Here is a 21,630-nt window from a genome sequence, read left to right on the forward strand (position 1 = left end):
ACCGGCAGAGACGGGCTGATACGAGCGGAACAGGGGAAAAGGTAAAACCTAGGCCTGAATCTGATTGCATCGGGGGAGAGAAGCGATTCTAAGGTGACTAGAAACGCAGCTCTGAGCCCAATTCCACCCCAACGTGAGTGGGGAGGCGGAGACAACAGGGAGAAAAGACAACTGAGTGGCAGAGCAGTGTTACGTACAAACCGGTGTATAGCCTGCTGGCTGGTGTGATGGTAGAACCCACCTGACCAGCGGACGTACGGGCCCGGAGACATATACAAGGAGATTACACCAACTACTAGCAACCAATCTCCTCCAACCAATTCCCCCCTTGGAAAAGATAAATACTCTAGCGGCCATTCATCGGTAGGATTACTTGCACCGCGAGCTAGCTAGGCAGCGCCGGACAGGACCGGTGCAGGGAGGGGGGGTGTGGTCTGGAGGAGAGTGGACAAGTCGTGAACGCCTGGCCACAGCAACCAATCAGTGACCACCACCTTACGGGAGCTGTAACTAGCCTACTACTAAAGGGAGCAGAAGACGGTAGGCCAACTGGCACCCTAAAGGAGGCAAAGGCTAAGGCTATACACAACAAAACAAACATAAAATAATGATGAGGAATCACTTGAAGAATTGTGAAAGAGGAACAATAAAGGGAAAAGGATACACCCAGGTGGGACCCAGCCTAACCCTCTGAGATCGGTATGGATCCGGTCAGGTAGGCTAGCTCGGCCTCCAAGGGCGTCATGACATGGACGGAAGGAACCCAATAAAACCCTCCAAAATCTAAAATTTCGATCTGGTCAGGTAGGGAGGGTCTAGGCCCAACAAACATGACATGAGAGGGACTCTCTATCCTGGACCGCTCTCCCAGCTAGCACAGTAGCGCAGGCAGGGGGCGGTAATGGAGGGGCCTAAAGGGTGGAGGGGCAGGGCTACATGACCTACCTTCCAAAACCTAGCCTAGGTCTGGTCGGGTAAGCCAAGGTAGGAAACGCAAAACTTCCAACCTTACAGTGATATGAATATCATAAATGTGCATATAATCGAGTGCATTGCTGGCTAACATCGAAAATACAATAAAAGCATGCATGCATAAAAATCGCAAGAGAGAAAGGAATCGCCCTCTCTACAAGACTGGCGTACTATAGGCTAACTGGAAGCCCAAATACACTACTCACGTATAATAAGAAATAAATAAATAATACGTACGAAGGGGAACGAACACGCTCCTGAGGGACTGAGGACACAAGCCAAAGGGTAGAATAAATGAAAATAAACAATTAACAAGAGACCCCAGAGGACATCAGGAGCGAGTTAGAGCCTACGACGTATAGATAAACATCGTAAAACCAAAATTCCAGATACGACAGGAGCTAGGAAAATGAAAGGGAATACGAAAAAGCGGTAAAAACAGTTGAAATGAAACCGTGAAGTAAATGTAATCATAAGCAAACAAAGGGAAAGAACGCATGCGTCGAATGATGCACCCAAGATAGCGGATGAAAATAGCGTCACCCCGGCTAAAACGGGATGCATCGGGCCCACACGAGATACCAAAACATAAAATGGAATACATACTCAACTTGGATGAAGAAGCTTGGAGCTCTGTAGCAGACACGGCTTCGTCAAAACACAGAAAAAAGGGAGCAGCGAGAGAGACACGTGCGATCACTAATGCGGCTAAATACAGGAATGAAGCCACCAGGCGTGAGTTGTAGTAGTAGCGAGCGGAAGGTAGATGTTGAAGTCCTTGTAACGGCACTTGCCTAGAGAGGGACTTTCAAGGGAATCTTCTAATTGGCAGAAGACCTGTGATAGTGGCCTCCACTCGCCCCAGTGCTTATACCGACGCCCTATGGTCTTCGAGCTGAGGGTAGTAACTTCAGCATTCCATTTAGCTTTTTTCTCTGGTATATTTAGCATCTATTTATACCTAGAAATGCGTGCTACAGGACCATTTCAACAGCCGACACGGGTCGAACCCAGAAAAATTAGTTGAGTTAAAAACTGCCTATGATTGGTCATATACTACGCAACCTAACTCACCAATGCCAAGGTAGCAGATAATGGTTCCTAACCCTCCCAAGACAGAAACTAGTCAGGGAAGGGGAAGGACCACTGCTGTCGACTTTTCTTAAGGGAGAAGTTAAATTCCGACAATAGCATATTCGCTGGTAATTGCTTTAAAAATATGTCAATCAAAATTGTCAGTAATTAACTCGTTTACACATTAGCATTAGCTATAACTACATCGGCACTGCAAAACTACTTTGCTCCTTGAAACACAGAATCTGAGTTAAGTTATTTTCTACTACAATGCATCGTGAAAACAATGTGATGATATCATTAAGAAAGACATAGTAAAATTGATATCTGATATTTTGCAATTGCCCTGGTGATAAAACGAAAGCAATATGAGTCTTGTTCACTGTGGTGTTAATCTAGATAAGAACTTAAAAGGTTCTCTCTCTCTCTCTCTCTCTCTCTCTCTCTCTCTCTCTCTCTCTCTCTCTCTCTCTCATATAATTTTTTTTGTCTTTATCTCTGTCCTATTATTAATATTTTTTCTTTGCTTCTGTCTTTCTATCTTTCTACTAAATACGAACTTGTTACATCTGGATGGTGTAAATCTTGGGCACCATTTAACCAGAGAACTGACAAGGCCCTACCTTCATACACACTGCAATGTCACTACTGATAATTGGTTCTCATCTGAGCCTCTTTCTGCAGAATGACTTAATAACTGTGGAATGACTCATGTTGAAACCATAAAAGCCATAAAATCAGAAATACCAGAGGAAATGAAAGAGAAAATAAAAACCAGGTTCCAGTGCCTTATTCACTGACAAAATGTCCCTTAAAGCCTCAACAAAGACTGCTAAAAAGTTGGTGCATCTTATATCCACAATGCATACACAGCCAACTCTACTGGAAAGTGGTAAACCAGAAATAATAGATTTCTATAACAGAACTAAGGGAGGAGTCAATTGTTTTGATGTGATGTGCACATTGTATTCTATCGGAAGGAGGACAAAGCGGTGGCCTGTGTGGTTTTGATGGCATCCTGAATTCCATGGCCATAAACTCCTGGGTCATTGAGTAAACACATGTCAAAAGATGGGAGCCCCATAGGAGATCAAGGAGCTAGCAATGACCCTCATCCAGCCCTGGGCAAAACAGCGGCTCAGCAACCCCCACCTCTCAAGATCCCTCAAAGTTACTATAGCTGGAGTTTGTGACCTCCCTTCACATAGCTCTGCAGCTGCTTCAGGGTACCTTTATAATTCAAAAATCATCTTACAACAAAGGAAATTATCAATCAGATATTTTTGGTTATCGGCTAGGGTTGTTCTCAGAAGGGTGCTGATAAGTGAGAACCATTATTAACCAAAAATTGGCGATTTATGGCGCCGATAACCAATTAATGACACCTCTGTTAGGTATGTCATGCTGCCATACCTATAAGGTGCTGATAACAAGAACTCAGTGCCAATTCGTGGTGCCAGAAAAGTGCCATAAAACTGGATCGTCATTAACCGAGTCTGCCAAAAACCAGGGACTGCCTGTGTAAGTAGAATGTACAGCCGGTGCACTACAGCATGAGCAGAACAATGTGCAAAGTTATGTAAGCCAAAGAAAATGTACATCTGAATGATAAGGGATACTGAGAGTAACAGTTTTAGGCTAGTACTTAATTTTCCAACATGACTTTGAAATATTAGGGTGTTCTGGGATGATAGTTTGAGCTATATTTTTGTTTGAACTGTCAAGTTTTGCAATGAACTGTTAAATTAAGCAGTTATATATATTTTAGTTTAAGGGATACAAGGAATTTGGCAGTTATAAGCCAGTAAGCATTTTAAGAGGGGATTTTTGCATTTCCACAGTAAGTACTGGAACATACTCCCAAGTAAAAATGGGGGAGCACTGTTTATCAATATAATGATACAGTATAAATGGATTCTGTAAGTAAAATAACAGTTTCATTGTCATTACCTTTATCTTAAATACAGCTGTAATAGCCTATTTGACTTTTGCAAACGGAAACGATATTTGACTTTTGCAAACGGAAACGATAAGCGTAACACTTGGATTAGCCTAGGTCTATAGTTCACACACAGCCTTTACATGGTAATACAATATGGTAACAACTAATGATGAAGTTGGTGTATAAAAATACATTAATGGGAGGCTATGGGTAAACACAGATGGGCTACCTGCCTACTGAATTAAGGGATTTTGACGTAAGGAAAAATCTATTTCTGGGCGATTGGCTCGTGTCGCCAGCGAAATATCCTTTAATCTATTATTTCTAGGGTAAATGTACTAACACATACCAGAGAATAAATAAAATAAAGAAAAAGGTCAGTATAACTGACTCGCTCACCCTCCAAGAGGGTGTCGGTATGAACACTAGGCGAGTGAGACCACTACCACGAGCCAAATACCAACAGAAATCTCCCACAACAAAAACCCTCCATGAGAGAGCCGCCCGGGGACCCCAGAGTGAGCAGCTCGTACTACTACTACTCCATCCCATGCTGCCGACTGCTGCGCCTCTGGTGGCCATCCTGAAGTTAGCAGACAATCTTGGGCGAAGGGATGGGTAGGGTGGGATTTCGCTGGCGACACGAGCCAATCGCCCAGAATAGATTTTTTCCTTACGTCAAAATCCCTTTTCTGGGCTCAGCTCGTGTCGCTGCGCGAAATCGTACCAGAGAAATAGCACAAGATTGTAAACAAAAGTAATAAAATAAATCAGAATAGGTCTCAAATAAAAAATTAAAGTAAATATAAAAAAAGAATATAATTGCTAAAAAGATACAATACACAGTGATACAAACTAGAAATATGCTTAAATTACCCTTAATTGTAAACATGTTTTTCTTATCATAAGGTAATTTACATATGTACAGAGGTAAATTGGCTACATGTAACAAAATGTATCTGTGTAAAGGCATGTATCAAAAATATAATAGCAATTAAAATAATCAAATGAACAAATTAAACAACAATGATAATATATAAGGAATGCATATGACTTAATATACAAACCCGTAACCATTATAAATGAGATGTTATCCCCTAGCATAAAAATAAGGGGGTAACATCCATGAGATCAAAATCCATAATCATCTGTGAGTGTCCCTAGCAAAAAATAAGGGGCACCCACTACATCATCATAAAAGCAGCTAAGACACCAGGTGAATGTAAATGAACACGGTAGGAATAGACGAACTGTTGGGTGAAGCAGGTAGAAAGGAGGACTGAATCTTCTACTACAAATTAACTAGAATCAGGGGAAACTATGTTTCCCGCTGCTACTGCTGAAAATTTCAGAGCTTCCAAGGACTTAAGGTAATGGCGTTTGAACACTGTCGGCGATTTCCATCCGGTATACTTTTTCAACTCATCGAAGTTCATTGGTGTTGGAAATAATTAATTGAGTGGCTACTGCCCTGACATCATGTGCTTTCGGGAAAGAGTCAGGATTGGCTTGCTTAATAAAGTACAGGATTTGTTGCCTGATGCCTTTAATGGATAAAGTTCCACCTTTTTTCCCTCTTAAAGAGGGACCCGATGAGGATGAGGAGGTCCTGGACAGAAAGGCTCGTAAGGTTGTAACTGGGCAAAGAGATACATCTTGTGGAAGGGGTAGTACCTTCCAAGGTTCCCACCTCATCAAAGGATCTTCATTCTTTGCTAAAAAGCTACGTTCCGGAGAAAGTAAGTACTTCCCTGTGGGAAGGAATTGAATATGATCCGGATCTCTGGATAAAGCCGACAGTTCTGAAATTCTTGCTCCTGAAGCTAAGCTTAATAAAACAGGGGTTTTCCTTAAGAGCATTATAAACGAGCATGTGTCATTATCGGTTTCTGAAGCCAGTTTTAGAACATCGTTTAAGAACCATGAAACTGACGTAGGCCTTACAGAAGGTCTAAGTTCTAGCATGCCTTAGGAATAGACGAGAAGTAGGAATCCTCAAGTCTATGTTGAACCAATTGAAATATCTTTTTCAAGGCTGACTTGTTTGTCGTAATCGTGCTAGCTGCTAAACCTTTTTCAAATAAGGATCTGAAAAAGGATATGCTGAATTAACTGTCATGATTCTAATATCAGATTCTCTCAGGAAGATTGCTAAACTTTTTGTACAGCAGCATCATACTGTCTCAAAGTTGAATCCCTTTTTTCGGATTCCAAGAAGAGAATATTCTGAGGGTCAATATTCGCATCTCTTTTTGCCGCAAACTTCATGAAATCCATAAAGTTAGGGTTTTTGAGAATCCCTGAGGAAGCGAACACAGTCTTCGTTTGTACTGACTGGGAGAGCCTGGGATTGGGGATCCGAAGAGGACGAAGGCCCAGCTCCAGAATTAGGGGATACCAATTGCTCTTCGGCCAGTCTGGGGCTACTAGAGCCACTTGACCCTTGAACGTCCTGAGTTTGTTTAAAACTTTCATAAGAAGATTCACTGGGAGGGGGAAAGACATAAATCTTCTTCCAGTTGTTCCAGTCTAGAGCCAGGGCGTCCGTGGCATAGGCCAGAGGGTCCAGGTTGGGGGCTACATAACAGGGGAGTTTGTGATTCGCTTGAGATGCGAAGAGATCCACCTGTAGCCCTGGGACTCTTTGAAGGATCCATTGGAACGAACTGTTGTCCAGTGACCATTCCGACTCTAGGGGTACTGATCGGGATAACGCGTCTGCTATGACGTTTCTCACTCCAGCTATGTGAGTGGAGGAGAGAATGCCAACTGGAACTTGTCTGCCAGGGAGAAGATGGCTACCATCACGTGATTTAGATGACGTGACTTGGAGCCTCCTCTGTTTATACAATGTAACTACCACTGCGCTGTCCAGAACTAGCTTTAGTGGGAGTACTTTGGTGGGCGCAACCTTTTTAGAGTCAAGAACACTGCCATTGCCTCCAGTACGTTTATATGGAACTGACTGAACTGAGGTGACCAAGTTCCTTGAACCTTTTGGACCTGGGAATACCCTCCCCAACCGCTTAAGGACGCGTCTGTGTGGATGGTAATCCCTGGTGGAGGGAACTGAAGGGGTACTGACACTGACAAATTCTTGACTTTCGCCCACGGCCGAAGACGATTCTTTAGAATCAGAGGGACTGAGGATAGTTTGTCCCTGGACCTGACATTTGCTCTTGAGCGCCAGATTCTGGTTAGGTCTTTCAGTTTGGCTTTCATTAAGACGTTCGTCACTGATGCAAACTGGAGAGAACCCAGGATCCTCTCCTGAGCTCTCCTTGACGCCCGTGTTTGTGACTTAGAAATTGCTTGACTGACTTCGCTATTTCTTTCCTTTTGGTTGATGGAATCGACAGAGTATGGGAGGATAGATTCCATTGAATGCCCAGCCACTGAAAGTCTGACTCTGGAGTGAGTCTTGACTTGGTCCTGTTTATCTGAAGCCTAGATATTCCAGGAAACTGAATCACTTTCAGTGTAGCTCTTGTTGCATTCCTCGACTGTTGAAGCCCAGATCAACCAATCGTCGAGATACGCTACTACCATAATCCCTTGTGATCTGAGTTGTTGCACTACCACTTCCGCTAGTTTCGTGAACACCCTGGGTGCCACGTTGAGTCCGAAGGGAACTACCTTGAAGAGAATGCCTGGTCTCCTATCTTGAAACCCAGATATGGACGGAAGTGTCTTGGCAATAGGGATATGATAGTAGGCGTCTGTAAGATCGATAGAGGTGGTGACGGCCCCACGGGGAAGTAAGGTCCGCACTGTGAGATCGTGAGCATCTTGAACTTGTCGCAGCGGATGGCTAAGTTTAAGCGGGACAAGTCTAAGATTACCCTTCTTTTTTTGTGAGCCTTTCTTTGGCACGCTGAACAAGCGACCTTGAAATTTTAATCTCTTGACTCGCTATAGCTCCTTTCTGAAGGAGGTCCTCTGCGTACTCTGTCAATTATTCCTTGGAAGGAAGTTGACGGAAAGGTCTGGATGAGGTGGGTTCGTCAACCAGCTCCAACCCAGGCCTTTTGACACTATGCTCTGAGCCCATTCCGCTGAAGTTCCACCGGTGGCGAAAGTGAAACAGCCTCCCTCCTACTGAAGTTCTTCATTGGTTCTGGTAACCGCCTCGGCCTCCTCTGAAGTGCTTTCCCCTGTTAAAGGGGCCCATCCCATCCTCCACGAAAGGAAACGCTTACCTCAGCCTCCCTTACCCGAGCGGTCATACTTCTGTGAAGCTTGACTCTCGAAGGCTTGATTGTAAGCTGGAGAGATGGCGTAGAGGTGGAGGGCTGAGGCTGATGGGATATCACATAAATTGGCTGTGATTGAGCCCTTAGAGGTGGAAGGTTGGGCTGTTTGCACTAAGGGCAACCGCTGGAACTTGCTGAGGAAAAGCGTGGCTGCTTTTTCTGGTAAGGATGGAAACGCCTAGGTTTCCTCTGTCCCTTACCTTTAGGTGTTAGGTCTTGTCTCCTCTTAGCCGTAAGGCCCCAACTGTCCTTAAGGCTCTGGTTCAGCCTCGTAGCCTCTGACTGGACTTCCTTCACCATAGCTTCTGGGAAGAGATCTGCTCCCCAGATGTTAGGGACGAGAGTAACCTATTCGGCTCATGTCGAATGGTTGCCTCTTGTAGGACATGCTTCCTACAATTCGTTCTAGCAGTGGCAAACTCAAACATATCCGACTGTACCGTTTGAGTCAGGGCTTTGGTCATGAGCTTAAAAAGCGGTTCTGAGCCATAAGCTATGGTTGCTACCTCGGACATAGCCATAGAGTTAATTGATCTGGCTAATCGCGATTTCGCGTCAAATTCAGCCTGAATAAGGCTATCTGGGGAGCCTGGGTAGCTTTTTCACCAAACTGCTCCATAGCACAGTCTGGTTTGAGTTTGCCAGCTGAGAAGGTGTTTGGCAAGTCCTCCCACAATTCTCCGGCTGAAGGGAGCAACGGAGATGTGGGATCTGCTTCCTTCAATTGAGGCATGGGTTCCCCCTTCTGGGCCGCTGGGATGGTAGACCTCGCGATCTTTGTCAGGAACGGGAGCGGGGTACTCTCATCCATTGTGAAAATGGTAAAGGGACTCTTGAAAGGTTGTATCCTGGTATTAGAACAATCCATGTCCTCTAAACATCTGAGCCATTCTCTCTGAGCCTGGTCTCGTGAATAGAGGACTGTTCTCCTTGGTACCCCTATCATCCCGAACCATGGGCTGAAGCTGTAAGCCTTGCGTAGCCTATGAACGGAGGCTGGAGGTCTTCCGGGAAGAACTCGAAGTCCTCTATCCTTCGAGTTCCGAATTCCGGTATGGAAATGAGACCGTCTTGGAAGGGGGCGTATGACGCTACTCTCCATGGATTGTTCATCGAGAACGGAGGTAGCGAGTCATACGGAGGAAGCTGAGTTCCACTCGTATTGGAAAGTGAAGGAGAGGCTAGAGGGGCTTCTCTCAGTCCGGCTATAATGGAGTCCTGGGAAGTAATCCTATCCGACAGATGAGAGATCATTTGTTCCATGCTACTCTTTAGGGACCCAACCAGGTCGCCCACCTGTTGCAACAGGCCAGCATTGGAGTCCAAGGCCGCCAGCTGCTGCGGAGGTGGAGGGGTGGCTCTGAATCGGAACCAAGGGTAGCGGAACTGGTGACTCTGCCCGGGGTGGGGGCGAGTATCTCTTTGAGGATTTTACTCCTCAGGACTTAGAGCCCGGAGCTAGAAGCTTTAGACCTGTCTGCTCCGGGATTCCCAGCCGGAGACTTACGTGAGGAGGATGACGCCGAAGTCGACTTCTTAGACGACGACGACGTCTTAGTCAAGGATTTCACTGCTTGACCCTTGACCTTAGGTCTAACCGAAGCGTCAGGAGGAGTATATAATTCATCACCTGTAAAGCCTTGGAAGGATGGAGAGGTTGCAGGAGTAGAAGAAACAGTTACACCCAAGGGTGACCCTTGGGTGTCCACCTTACCTACCTCGACCAACAGGTCGTCTACACCTACCATAGGTTCCACATTAATATCTAAAGTCGCGACGTCCCGTGGAGATATCCTGGTCTTGGTCAGTTAATGAGGCAGCCAGCTGTTGTTGGATGAAGGCGATAGTAGGGGCCGCCTCTACTGGGTCGACGTATCCTGTCGCCTTGCCTCCGGGGAAGATTACAGAGCCAACCGCTTCTCCAAGATGTAGGGCATACCCTTGGCGGCGTTCTTCCCAAAACCGCCGACCCAGGCCCGCAGGGTTGCCAGTGCGGTATCCTTCACTGCCGGCGCCTGGAAGAGAGGGCGTAGATTAGATTTAACGAATCACTTAAAAACTAAACCCAAAAAAACTTAAAATATAACTTAAACTTAGATGCCTTAAGTTAAAGTGAATGATGAAAACTTAAGCACTAAAACAGAAGCGGAGCAGCTACCGGAGATGGAATACTCACCCTTCTAAAAGCTGGCTCACCAGATCGTAACATATGGTACACGTCTCATGGTACCAGACCTGGATGTCCCCGTGCAGAGTCGCGCATGGAGCATGGGACCGCAAAACTTCGTGTCCACATGGGTCCTGAAGTGTGGCGGCGCATCCCGGATGCTCACAGTTGTGGCCTGTAAGTGGGAAGACACATGAGTATCTTAAAGAATAACACTTACAGGCTAAAGGACAGAAGAACTCCGTTGCATGCCGGAGCTCGGAAAAAATTTGGGCATAACCCCCCCCTGCATCGCCTGAATAGGCTACAATCCCGGAGATTGTCCGGTAAGACATGTAAGGGAGGGGGGGGGGAAGGTTTAAGGTACTTAAGATAAACTTATAGTTAATCTAATAACACTTAAACCTAAAACTCAAACGAACCGGACCAAGTCCAGTGCGTAGCGGAGTGTAGTAACTCAGCAATACGGTAAGGTTAGCAGGGACCCACTGTATGTTCCGGTCCACTCTACCGGGTGGACTAACACCTTCCCGCTGGATGCCAGGACTCCGATCAGGAGAGGAGTCCTAGTAAGGTCGGGAAGAGCGAGGAGACATACAGGCTCGAGCGAACCGGAGCGACAAGGAAGCAACGGATGGGGGGAAAGGGGGGGGGAGGCCAGTACCCCCGCCCCCACCACATTACCACCGGGCCGAAGGACCGATGAGCCGGAGAGGTCGCGTCCAGTCTGGGTCTGTCCCGTCTCCCTGGCCCCTCCGCCTGAGGGGGAGAGAGGGAAGCATGCTCGGGTATGTGGAGCGAGCGTGGGCAGACCGACCCACCCTCCCCCGACTCTATGGAAGAGCGGGAGGAGGGGGGAAGGGGACTGGGCAGGCGTCTGGCTGTCTCGTGATCGCGTAGTGACCACGAGACGGTAAGACTAAAATAAGACAACTAAGCCTAGGACCAACCAACTGATCAGAGAGATGCTATCGGGAAGCAACTGAGCTGAAACTGAAAAGCGGTAGCATGGAGACCCACTGGGCCAAAACCGACTGATCAGAGAGATGCTATAGGGAAGCAACCGAACTGATGAGCGGTAGCATAGGCTCGATGAGCCAGGACCTAGGCTAAGCCAGACGCCTAACTAACCTAACCATAACAAAATACATGGTATAATTAAATAAAATAAAAGAAAGAAAACAATATAGTAGGAGAAAAAATCCAGGAGTGTACGACTAACCCGAAGGAAAGTCTACCACTCAAAGCTAGTCAGAGGCCGATACTAAGAGCCGGGACTAGGGTCTGGAAAGAAGAAGTCTACATAAGGTAAAAGACATGCCATGCATTGACAAACCTGACGATAGGACAGTAACCCCTTAAGTACAAACGGATAATTAATATAGAGCGTACATAGATAAGGGATGTTCTAGGTATGGGAGACCGAAAACGAACCCACCACACGGCAGAACCATGCTGCCATGCTTCCGACCCCGAGTTCGTATTTATGCCTAAAAAACGGCAAATACTGACTGAGGGCCGGAAAAACCAACTAACCATAAATACTGAGTACTTAACTTAGCTGCTGCAATAGCTGCACGCTCCATTATAGATAAATCCAACGAAAGGGCACAAAAAAACACAGAGAGAAAAATATCACGTGTGACTCGTGTGCGCTAACTGAAAAGGATGACCACCAGAGGCGCAGCAGTCGGCAGCATGGGATGGAGTAGTAGTAGTACGAGCTGCTCACTCTGTGGGTCGGCTCTCCTCATGGAGGGTTTTTGTTGTGGGAGATTTCTGTTGGTATTTGGCTCGTGGTAGTGGTCTCACTCGCCTAGTGTTCATACCGACACCCTCTTGGAGGGTGAGCGAGTCAGTTATACTGACCTTTTTCTTTATTTTATTTATTCTCTGGTATGTGTTAGTACATTTACCCTAGAAATAATAGATTAAAGGATATTTCGCGCAGCGACACGAGCTGAGCCCAGAAATGTCATTTACTAGGGGGAGAAATTTTTTTCAAAGTGTATTTATGCAGTATATTTTGTTACAAATATGGAAAAAAGGTAGGTAATTGCCTTCTGTTTTTGTTACAAATATGGGAAAAGGTAGGTAATTACCTTATGCATAAAGTTTTCAGTTTAAAAGTGTGATGGTTGTTTATACGCATACGAGTGTTAACTATTACATATGTGGTATTGACAGTTTAGGTGAGGAAGGGTACAGAGTTGCCATTGAATATCCCAAGATTTTTTTACTTGCCATTATCCAATGGACCCTTGGCTTTAGTAATGCACATAACTGAAGGACTACTTTAATACTAATCAACTACACAAGCATTCAACCAGTAAGAAGGGAGTGGCTGCAGCAAATCCATCTTTCACTGCAGTCAAAAGAAAAGTGAAGGTGATGACTGGTGGGTAATGATACTCCTCCACTCACCCCCAATCTCCACCATTTAACCACCTGGTTATCTACCTTGTTAACAAGTTTTTGACTGGTTTATAGCTCAAGCTGAAAGATAGTCCCTATAAAGAGCAATGGTTTGTATTCCTATAAGAACCATTAAAATATTCCTCCTTGGTAAAGTTTTTTCATTGCAATAAAATACAGGCAGTCCCCAGTTATCGGTGAGAGTTCTGATACAATGGTTTGATGATAAGTGAAAACCACAGATGAACGAAAATTAGAGATTTTTGGGGCTTATCGTCGCCAATAACCAGATTTTGTCGCCGATAACCAGTTAATCGCACCTCTTGTTAGATATGTATCGGTGCCAATACTTACTTTATTATCAGCGGCAATAAAAGCGGATCGCTGATAACCAAGGCCGCCGATAACCAGGGACTGCTTACATACAATTTTAAGTGACCAATTTAAAAAAAAGGACAATACTGAACTCAAGTACCTTACCTTTTTGCAAACAGATATGATATTTTCCCTTTTTCTGGGTAATGATAATGCCTTTACAGGTTCAATCACTGCCTCCTGACGTAATGTGGTGATCCCTCTCCTAAAAGTATTATGTAAAATAAGAAAGAATCTATATAAACAAACTTGTGATGAAGTTTGGTTAATAAAATGCCTAAGTTTAAGAAAAATTGCTGCTTTACTTTTAGAGAGGCTTAAAGATGACTATTAAAGATGACTAAAAATCATTACACAACTTTTACACAGTAGTGCCTATACAAAAATAAAAATAAAAATGAGCAAAAACTACTTAAGAAGTAAATTATGCTCACCTTAGAGCTGATACAGCCGCATGGTTGAGCTGAAGTTGTTCCATCTGGGCATTTAGATATGTCATAGTATCAAAAAAGGCTGAAGACTTTCTTGATATCTGTCTACTCATGTCCATTTCAACACTCTCAAGATAATGAAAAAGCTAAAAGAAATAAGAGCAAAAATTCAAGCATTATATTTGGTTTTTATACCAATAATATAAGACTAAGACTTAATTCAACTGTAGATGATTTTATCTTTACATTTTCAAGAGTTGTTGGGATAAGTTCAGATATAAAATAATACTTTTCAAAATGATTTTATTTGATAAAAGTTATCCGGCTCAAGTGACTTTTGAGTGTTCTTTAATTCTAACCAGTCACCCAAACCAGATGGCATGGCATGGTTAAACATTAAGAATAACAAGGGGTCTGGATAAACATGTTCTTGTCTAGAAAAAGTAAATAACTGTCAAACCTAATTTTAAGAAGTTTAATGCCTGTCTGATTTCATTTCAAGAAGACAGTCATACAATGTAGTTTTTAAGATGATTTTTTTTACTTTGCTATACATCACAAACCACAAGATGTTATTACACCCACAGTACTCATAATAATCTACACTAAAAAGTACGTAAAGATAAAACCTGTTTTCAGTACGATGAGATTTCTTCAGATAAAAACATGACAATTGTCACTGGAACATTCATTCTGAAACTACTAAATCATTAATGAACCAAACTACATATTGTATGATAATAAGCCTCAAGCCACTTCACACCCTACATGTTACCTCTTACACACTTCTTCCTCCTTTGCACTCAAGTGCTTCTTGAATATCCCACCTCTTTTGCTTTACGGTGGGATAACTTTCAGCTAGTACATAAGGTTCTGTGCAGCACCCTTCAGTCTTGGCTGTAATGCTTAACACTGCCTACTTCTTATGTGTTCTCTTTCTCATTGTTCATTTGTAGTGTAATTTTGTCAGCTTTACTCAATTTAACCTTTAACTTTAATTTACAAAGCAACCCTTTAAATAGAGAGCCTAGTAGTGTGACTTGGTGGTCTCATTAAATTACTTCAAAACACAGTAAAGATAAAGTAAACCCTTGGTTTTAATGCTTTTTGTCATCCTACAAACAGTGTTCTGACCATATACTTTCTGCAAAGAATTTTCACCTATTTACCATTTTAAACTAAATGACCTTAAACTACTGTGGTCCTATTTTAATTGATGTTACCCTTTTTCCCATACCCTATTATAAGGCAGATTTTTTTTTAAAATCTGGTGATAACAGAACTTCACAAACTATACAGTTTACCTTTTCTTGGAGTATCTTAGCATTTTTTAAAGAAACGCCCGATGATGTAACATGCGTAAACACTGAATAAAATGTATCAGGATCTTCAAGGTTAAATGAGCTGGAGAGAAAAATTCCTGGAACTCCTTCCTCTGGCAAGTGATCAGTCACTGGAAAATTCATAAAATCAAAGAAAATACACACTGATGATTTCAGAACTTCAGACCACTTTCAACACATTCATTAAAAACTAAAATGATAAATTTCTTACATTTATACTTTTCCTAGGTATAAAAACTAGATTCATTTATGAAAAAAGTATCCTCAATGTGAGTTGGAAAGGTAACTGAACATGGCAAAAAGGTCATTAACTGGTGGTTATGGGAAGGTGTATGGTCATCTTTGGATCACCCAGCTCTCAGATGTGACTCCAAGTAGATGTAAGTGAACTACACTGGTCACACCCCAATAAACCATCTCGGCTGATGGGCAAAACCATCTGAGGGTAGCAGTGTATACAATACACTGTGAATAGAGTATGTCACCTTTCAGTTCACAATCTGGAACAGTTGACTGGCACATGATCCTAAAAGGACACTGGCAGAGACTGTAACAGCAAACTGGTGTGGCCCAGTGAAGCAAATCTGACACATGGGAGGGAATTGGTTGCCACCATGGAATGGAACTGGAGACCCAACCATGTACTACATACTCCCAAACAATCATAAACCAAAACCAAACAATTGATCTAGCCAATAGTGCAACCTCACTCAGTAGGGAACGTCAGGTTATCTTCAGTCAGATCCAGACCATTTTCATGCTACTGCTACTGCAGAGAGAGGGGGATTCAGAAGTAATAAAAGGAAAAAGAATAAGAAGAAGAAGAAAAGGAACAGAACCGCAAACAACTCTCATAACCTTGGTGGATTGGATTTAGGGATACTATGGACCTTGCCCATTTTACAATAAAATGGACTTTAGTGGCTTCAGTGATATAAAGGACTTTAGTTGTTTCAGTGATATGAATGATTTCAGTGGTTTTAGTGACTCAAATAATTTTAGTTTTGGAGGATTTAATGTGCATGGAGATGTTGGGAATAGGTCGGGGGCACTGAAAGTAGGTGAAATCTGTGAAGTCCTTCATGGATTTAATGGATTTCATAATTCTCCCGACTTCAGTGGCTTTGTGGTTGGGGATGATCATGGTGCTCTTGGGGATGGCAACAGTGAAGGTGACAATAATGACAACAGTGCTGGCAGTGACAATGTTGACGATGCTGGTCGAGTTGAGGCTGGTGTTGGTGAATCGGGTGAAAGTGGAGCTAGTCTAGACAATAGGGAGAAGAAGAGTTTTAATAACAGGAGCAGGATAAGAATAGGCACATGGAATGTGAGGACAATGAGGCAGAGTGGCAAATTTGAGGAGGTCGAGAAGGAAATGCTGCGAATGAATCTAAGTATCCTGGGATTAAGTGAAATACGATGGAGAGGAACAGGAAGGACAGAGAGTGAAGACCACACCCATTACTTCTCTGGAGGAGATGGCCTAGAGAGGGGAGTGTGTATTAGGCGAGTAAGACTGTACCAGGGTGTGTTTTGGGATACTTGGCAGTGTCTGATAGACTAGTTATCATGGAAATAAGGGGTCATCCATTCAACATAAACTTCATCCAAATGTATGCACCAAAACTATGGTGTGCAAAATGCAAATAAGGGTTCTCTGTTCTGAAAAAATGGTGAAACATCCAAAGCACAGAGCTTTGAACTGGTACAGCATCCTCTTGCAGACAAAGTGAAGGTACTTCATTGGTCCTCACTCTTAAGCAAGGAAAGCACATCAGTCTGCTCCAGTGCCCAATCACAAGACCATGGCACATGATCGGCGCTGTTACCAGCTGATGTACCTTGGTGTACAGCAAGGTTATAAGTGGTGGTCATGGTTCCTGCAGAGTTCTTTATGTTCTGAAAATCCTGAACTAGCAGAGGCCACAGCAGATGGGGGTGTGCACTATCATGCAAATGCAACTCCAGGACCCCTGGTAAGCCATAAGCAATCATGTGAAGCATTATTGCAAGCAAACAGATTGTCCCAGTACCTAAGAGTACTTTACAGCACAGAGCTGTCATTTGAGAACCCCCTTCATGATAGGCATGAGCTGTCATTTGAGAACCCCCTTCATGATAGGCATGTGTGTTAAGTATTCTTTCCAACCAAGAACACTTGGAAAGGCTTGGAGTGCTTGCACAAGTGCAAGAAAAGCACCCATGCACTGAGTGAGCAAAATGCAACAAATATCCGTGTAAGCATGAACCATGCATACACCAAGTAGGGGGATAACGACTCTACCACACATGCTTTGCACAGAACAGTTGGAGAGTACTACTCATGTTCAACCTATGGTACAAAACTCACTTGGTTAGACTATGTTGGCCCTACCTATGGCAAACATAAGAGCTGGAGACTGTTAGACCATTGCCTCCCCAAACTGGGATAAGGTATTGACATGAAATCCTACAGGACTTATTGTAAGAAGTTTTATAGGAATCTTCTTCCTCCAGAAGATGCAGCAGACAATGAGGGGGCAATGAAGAGCACCATGAGGAGGAGGAGGAGGAGGAGGAGGAGGAGGAGGAGGGAAAGTGCTTATTTCCCTCTGCTTATATCTTACTCTCCTCAACAGGAGTAGTAGTCATGGTGTACCGATTCTATGCACTCAAAACAAAAAAACATAAAAGTAAAAACACACGCTCCAAATTAGCAGTAAGAAGGAATACAGAATGATGCCCTCAGTTGACAGTGGCCAGAGAAAGTGCTTGACAAGCAAGTGAGGGTATTCCCCCATTCATCCCCTAAACCACCAGTTGACTACCTTGTTACCAAATTTGAAAGATCAATCCCACCTTGCAATACAGAATATTCCTGGTTTGTACTTCTGTAGGTATAAATATGATTTATATGTACAGGCAGTCCCCGGCTTATGACGGGTTCGGCTTACGACGTTCCAAGGTTACAATGCTTTTCAATTATATTTATCAGAAATTATTTCCAGGTTTATGATGCATGTTCCAGGGTTACAGCGCCTGCAACGCTGATCTGGCAGAAGAAATATGACTCCAAAAATGCAAAATAATCTATAAGGTTTTTTTGATGAAAAATGCAATAAGAATGCAGTTTACATAGTTTTTAATGCACCCAAAAGCATTAAAAGTAAGGTTTCTTAGGATTTTTGATGATGTTCCAGCTTACGACAATTTTTGGCTTATAGCGCATCTCACGAACGGAACAACCATTGTAACCCGGGGACTGCCTGTACTGCAGTACAGTTTAGAAGAAAGTGAAAGTACATTCTAACCATTATTAGTTGTCAGTTGTTTAAGGAAAGATATCTGAAATAAAGCATACAATATTTACAATTATATTGTAATATATTTACAATTATATTGTAATATATTTATCTTACGACTGGCCTTCCCTGAAAGGCTTTACAGTCTAAGCATCAGAAAAATTACAGTACTTCAAGATACTGTATACAGGCGGCCCGCGGTTAACGGCGCAATCACTCAACGGCGAATCGGTTTTACGGCGGTCGTCAAAAATATTCATTAAAAAAATAAGGCATTTTAAAGGTATCTTTACGGCACAAATTTCAGTTAACAGCGCCGCTGTCTAACGAGTTCATACATATGTAGAAATGCCGTTCAGACCATAAAGGTTATGCAAATTATATTAACAAATTTTATGGAGAGTTATTACGTAGGTATTAGGGTAAAATATATGCCTCTGACGCTGTTCTATGCCGAAAATATAGAGTTACATAAGTGCAAATTTAGCTATGGATGTGTCGATTCATAATTGTTCATGCTTTTGTTTAAAATGTGTATGAAAATGTATTACGTGAAAGGCATTTTTATTTCTGTACAGAAATATGATACAAAGGCAGCTTTTGAAACTGCCCTTCACGTTATCAAATACGATGTTTTTTCATGTTCTTTCTTGTAAGCCGCCGCCTGCCGCTCTTCCGAAAATATCGATTTAAAACAAGTGCAAATTAGCGATCGATGTGTCGATTTTATAAATGTTTATGCTTTTATGTTTAAAATGTGTATGAAAATGTATTACGAATGGGGTATTTTTATTTCTGTGCAGAAATATGATAAAAATGAAATTTTCATTAGTAAAATGAAGTTTTATTGTATACTTACCGAACAATTATACAGCCGTGATTTCCACGAGCGGCAGGAGACTAAATTCAAATTTAGCGCGTAGGCGTTGCCAACACTGGTGGTGATGACGTCATCTCCCTCCACTCGCGGGAGAACCAGGTACAACTGCCCAGGTGAATCCAATTCTTTCTGCCCGTCCGTCCACCTAAGGGGAGGAGGGTGGGTATAATCATAATTGTTCGGTAAGTATACAATAAAACTTCATTTTACTAATAAAAATTTCATTTTTATTGTAGTGTCTTACCGAACAATTATACAGCTGATTACACATTTATGGGAAGGTGGGATTCAGTGGACCACTAGTATTTCTAAATGGGTTACATTTATTACAATACCAGTAAACACTAGAGGTGTCTGTTGTACCTTACCTTGTAAGAGAGCTACAGCAGACTGTTACTGCCTCTGGTCGGTGCTCTTCTTACTATTGTAGAGGAATTGGAATTTGACCAAAGTTAGCCTCTACAGGAGTGGAATCCTTCCGTAGTTCAAGCGAGTCAAGGCTGACTGACGGAGGATAGTAATAACAAAGATTGCCCTTGCCCTGGGCTAAGACCAGCAATTCAATCATACAAAACATTTGTCACCAACACCAGATTTAAAAACATATATACCAACACCATATTTAAAAACATATATACCCAACCATTATAAAATCTGACCTAACAGACGGGTGAGTATCCCAGGTACTCAGTACCCCCAGCTTCCCTTGAACTCGACAACCTATTTCAAGGTGAAAAGTTAGCATAGAGGTGACGACCCCTGTGCCGTTTCTCCCAACACCATGCCAGAAACCGCCACCGGACCTAACGTTCTACAATTCTCGAAAACCGTTTCTATCTCTTTGAGATAATGGCTCGCAAAAACCGAATTCGATCTCCAGAATGTACTCTGAAGAATCGAAGCTAAAGATAAATTCTTTCTAAATGCTAAAGAAGTTGCCACTGCTCTAACCTCGTGAGCTTTAACTCTCAGAAAGGAAAGATTGTCGTTCTCGGACTGCAAGTGAGCTTCCCTGATAAGCTCTCTAATAAAGAACGATATAGCATTCTTAGAAAGAGGACGAGAGGGATTTTGAACCGAGGTCCAGAGCTTAGAAGATTGGCCTCTAACCTCCTTAGTGGCAAGAAGATACTGCTTGCCCTGACTGGACATAAGAGCCTTTCTTCCTCCTCATGTCCAACCAAATCTGATAAGTTCCTAACCACAAAACTCCTCGGCCAAGGACTAGACGGATTCTCGTTTTTGGCTAGAAAGGTCAAAGATACCGAAAACACAGCATTGCCTTGAGAGAAACCGACTCTTTTGTCTAAAGCATGCAATTCGCTGACACGCTTTGCAGAAGCTAGTGCAATAAGAAAGAGTTTTTAGTCAAGCTCCTGAGTGAAGCCGACTTCAAAGGCTCAAACGGTGGCCCCATGAGGAACTTAAGCACCACATCTAAGTTCCAAGCCACTGAATCCTGAGGGAGCTTAGTGGTTTCGAAAGACCTAATGAGGTCCGACAGATCTGAATTGGAGGAAATATCCAACCCCGATGTCGAAAAACCGAAGAAAGCATGGCTCTATATCCTCTGATTGTAGAAGGAGCCAGTTTCTTAGACTCCCTAAGAAATAGAAGAAAATCTGCTATCTCTGTTAAAGAGGTCGCAGAAGTAGAGACTTTAGCACCTCTACACCACTCTCTGAAGATTCTCCACTTCCCTTGATAGAGTTTGTTAGAAGACTCTTACAACGAGCGATAGCTTCTGCAGCTCTTCTTGAAAACCCTTTTGCTCTGACAAGATTCCGGACAGTCTGAACCCGGTCAGAGCTACAGCGGACAGGTTTTGGTGGAACCTTTTGAAGTGAGGTTGTTTGAAAAGCCACTTCTCTGGAGGAAGAAGCCTGGGGAAGTCTACTAACAACTGGAGAAGGTCCGGGAACCACTCTTTCCTGGGCCAAAAGGGAGCGATTAACGTCAGTGTTACATTGCTGTGCGACATGAACTTGTTCAGCACCTCTCTTATTAGACCGAACGGAGGGAATGCATAAGCTTCCAGACCCGACCAATCCAACAGCATTGCGTCCACCGACCAAGCTAGAGGATCTGGAACTGGAGAACAAAAGAGAGGAAGATGGTTGTTCCTTGAAGTCGCGAACAGGTCTATGGACGGTCGTCCCCAAAGGCGCCAAAGTTTCTGACAAATTTTGTCGTCCAAAGTCCACTCCAGAGGTAACACTTGCTGTTGACGGCTTAGCTCGTCCGCCAGGACGTTCATCTTTCCCGGAACAAATCTCGGGACTAGCTGAACATTCGCTTCGTTTGTCCACAGGAGGAGATCCTTGGCCACTTCGTACAGAGAGAAAGACTGAGTCCCCCCCTGTTTCCGCACGTACGAGAGCGCCGTGGAGTTGTCGGAATGTACTGCCACTACCTGACCTTCTACTAAGTTCCGAAACTGTCTGAGCCCCAGGAAAATTGCTAAAAGTTCCTTTACATTTATGTGGAACTTCTT

The 21,630-nt window shown here is 43.4% G+C and overlaps 1 protein-coding gene across 2 annotated transcripts in view; it reads right to left on the reverse strand.

Annotated features, from left to right (window-relative positions):
- The window catches only part of LOC135198635 (vacuolar protein sorting-associated protein 54-like), a 321,344-nt gene that overhangs the window by 215,101 nt on the left and 84,613 nt on the right, over positions 1-21,630 (reverse strand). For both annotated transcript variants that reach the window (XM_064226408.1, XM_064226409.1), the window contains exons 5-7: positions 14,934-15,082; positions 13,633-13,775; positions 13,304-13,403 (exon numbers count right to left, since the gene is read on the reverse strand). In XM_064226408.1, the coding sequence (XP_064082478.1) occupies positions 13,304-13,403; positions 13,633-13,775; positions 14,934-15,082 (392 nt within the window). The remainder of the gene's footprint in view (positions 1-13,303; positions 13,404-13,632; positions 13,776-14,933; positions 15,083-21,630) is intronic.

The sequence above is a fragment of the Macrobrachium nipponense genome, chromosome 22, assembly GCF_015104395.2.
Source record: "Macrobrachium nipponense isolate FS-2020 chromosome 22, ASM1510439v2, whole genome shotgun sequence".
Classification (NCBI taxonomy): domain Eukaryota; kingdom Metazoa; phylum Arthropoda; class Malacostraca; order Decapoda; family Palaemonidae; genus Macrobrachium; species Macrobrachium nipponense.